Genomic DNA, 1,886 nt, shown 5'->3' with positions numbered 1-1,886 from the left:
TTTACCTCTAAGAAACTCCATCTTCGAGGACCTCTCCCTTTATGAGGCTCTACTCACAGTCCATCCCAGGCATATGCTGTCCCAGGAGGATCCCTGTGCTCTCCTGGCACCTCCAGCTTCCCCTCTATGAGAACAGCCGTCTGACACTGTGCCTTAATACGTAGGAGAGCTGTGCATGTGTAAATCCATGACCATTCAGTCCACTATCCTTGGACTCTGATAGGTGAATTCCCAAACCAGCCCTTGGTCTCTGAAAGATCATTACATGAGCCTGAGCTCTGTGTAGCTGAACCCATGGAGAATCCTGTGCAGCAGGCCCTTGAGGGGTGCAAGTCCTTGGGCCTATTCTTGACACCAGCTTTGGAGGAAAAGCCCAGCTTTCACGCACTGCGCTGGTAGAAATTACTTTATCACAGAGATACTGTTAGGGAGCCATTCCTTGTCCAGCATTCAACACAATTGAGGGAATCAGGTGAGACAGAGCAGACACCGTAAAAATGAGAATGAATACAAGTAGTTGTGTAGCAACACGATAACAATTATTATCACTAGTAAAAGTCATAATAAAAATCACATGAAGAAACAAAGCTCAATCCAGTTATGGGATACAGAAAGAGTCATCTGTGGAGAGATATGGAAAAATTACCACTGCTTAGAAAGGTCCATGAAATCACTTTCCTAATGGCATCCTTGAGCTCCTTGTTCCTCATGCTGTAGATGAGAGGATTCACTGCTGGAGGCACCACCGAGTACAGAACGGCCAGCACCAGATCCAGAGATGTCGAGGAGATGGAGGGGGGCTTCAAGTAGGCAAACAGTCCAGTGCTGAGAAACAGGGAGACCACGGCCAGGTGCGGGATGCACACGGAAAAGGCTTTGTGCCGGCCCTGCTCAGAGGGGATCCTCAGCACAGCTCTGAAGATCTGCACGTAGGACACCACAATGAAAGTGAAACACCCAAAGCATAAACAGGCACTAATCACAACAATCCCAACTTCCCTGAGGTAGGAGTCTGAGCAGGAGAGCCTGAGGATCTGGGGGATCTCACAGAAGAACTGCTCCACCACATTGCCTTGGCACAGTGGTAGGGAAAATGTGTTCCCAGTGTGCAGGAGGGCATTGAGGAAACCACTGGCCCAGGCAGCTGCTGCCATTTTGACACAAGCTCTGCTGTCCAGGAGGGTCCCATATTGCAGGGGTCTGCAGATGGCAACGTAGCGGTCATAGGCCATGACTGTGAGGAGACAATACTCAGCTGATATGAAAATACTAAAGCTTAAGACCTGCCCAACACATCCCAAGTAGGAAATGGCTCTGGCGTCCATCAGGGAATTGTGCATGGATTTGGGGATAGTTGTGGAGATGCAGCCAAGGTCAAGGAGGGAGAGGTTGAGGAGGAAGAAGTACATGGGGGTGTGGAGGCGGTGGTCGCAGGCTACAGCTGTGATGATGAGGCCATTGCCAAGGAGGGCAGCCAGGTAGATGCCCAGGAAGAGCGAGAAGTGCAAGAGCTGCAGCTCCCGCGTGTCTGCGAATGGCAGGAGGAGGAACTCATTGAGGGAGCTGCTGTTGGACATCTGTTTTATTGGGCTCAGGAAAACTGTGTAGGGAAAAAAAGGCAATAATAGTTTAGAAGAATTTTCTCTGAAATAAACTTTCCATTTTTCATACAAATGCTTTTCAATCCATGTCTCAGCTCTCAGTAATTTCTTCTTCTCACTATCACCTTCAGTCAGCTCCTCAATCTCTGCTCCACCTGAGTGTTCTGGGAGGAGCCGGAGCCTGAGTTACTCTTCACCAATGTGTATAAAGGACTGGTTCTTGATATCTCTCCTTTTCAGAGTTGATGTCACAGGACATGCAACTTTAAGATAAAGGATCTTTTA

General features: G+C 48.7%; 1 protein-coding gene across 1 annotated transcript; it reads right to left on the bottom strand.

Annotated features, from left to right (window-relative positions):
• Positions 1–617: 617 nt before the first annotated feature.
• LOC148593477 (olfactory receptor 14A16-like) lies at positions 618–1,577 on the bottom strand. Its single transcript, XM_088530780.1, has one exon. It carries the CDS (start codon positions 1,575–1,577, stop codon positions 618–620), a length of 960 nt encoding a protein of 319 aa, XP_088386906.1.
• Between the last annotated feature and the right edge of the window lie 309 nt (positions 1,578–1,886).

Source organism: Tinamus guttatus, unplaced genomic scaffold (assembly GCF_059628265.1).
Source record: "Tinamus guttatus ecotype Peru unplaced genomic scaffold, ASM5962826v1 Tinamus_guttatus_pri_ptg000387l, whole genome shotgun sequence".
Taxonomy (NCBI): Eukaryota; Metazoa; Chordata; class Aves; order Tinamiformes; family Tinamidae; genus Tinamus; species Tinamus guttatus.
The sequence above is the reverse complement of the archived record's forward strand: the minus strand, read 5'-3'. Positions and strand labels throughout refer to the sequence as shown.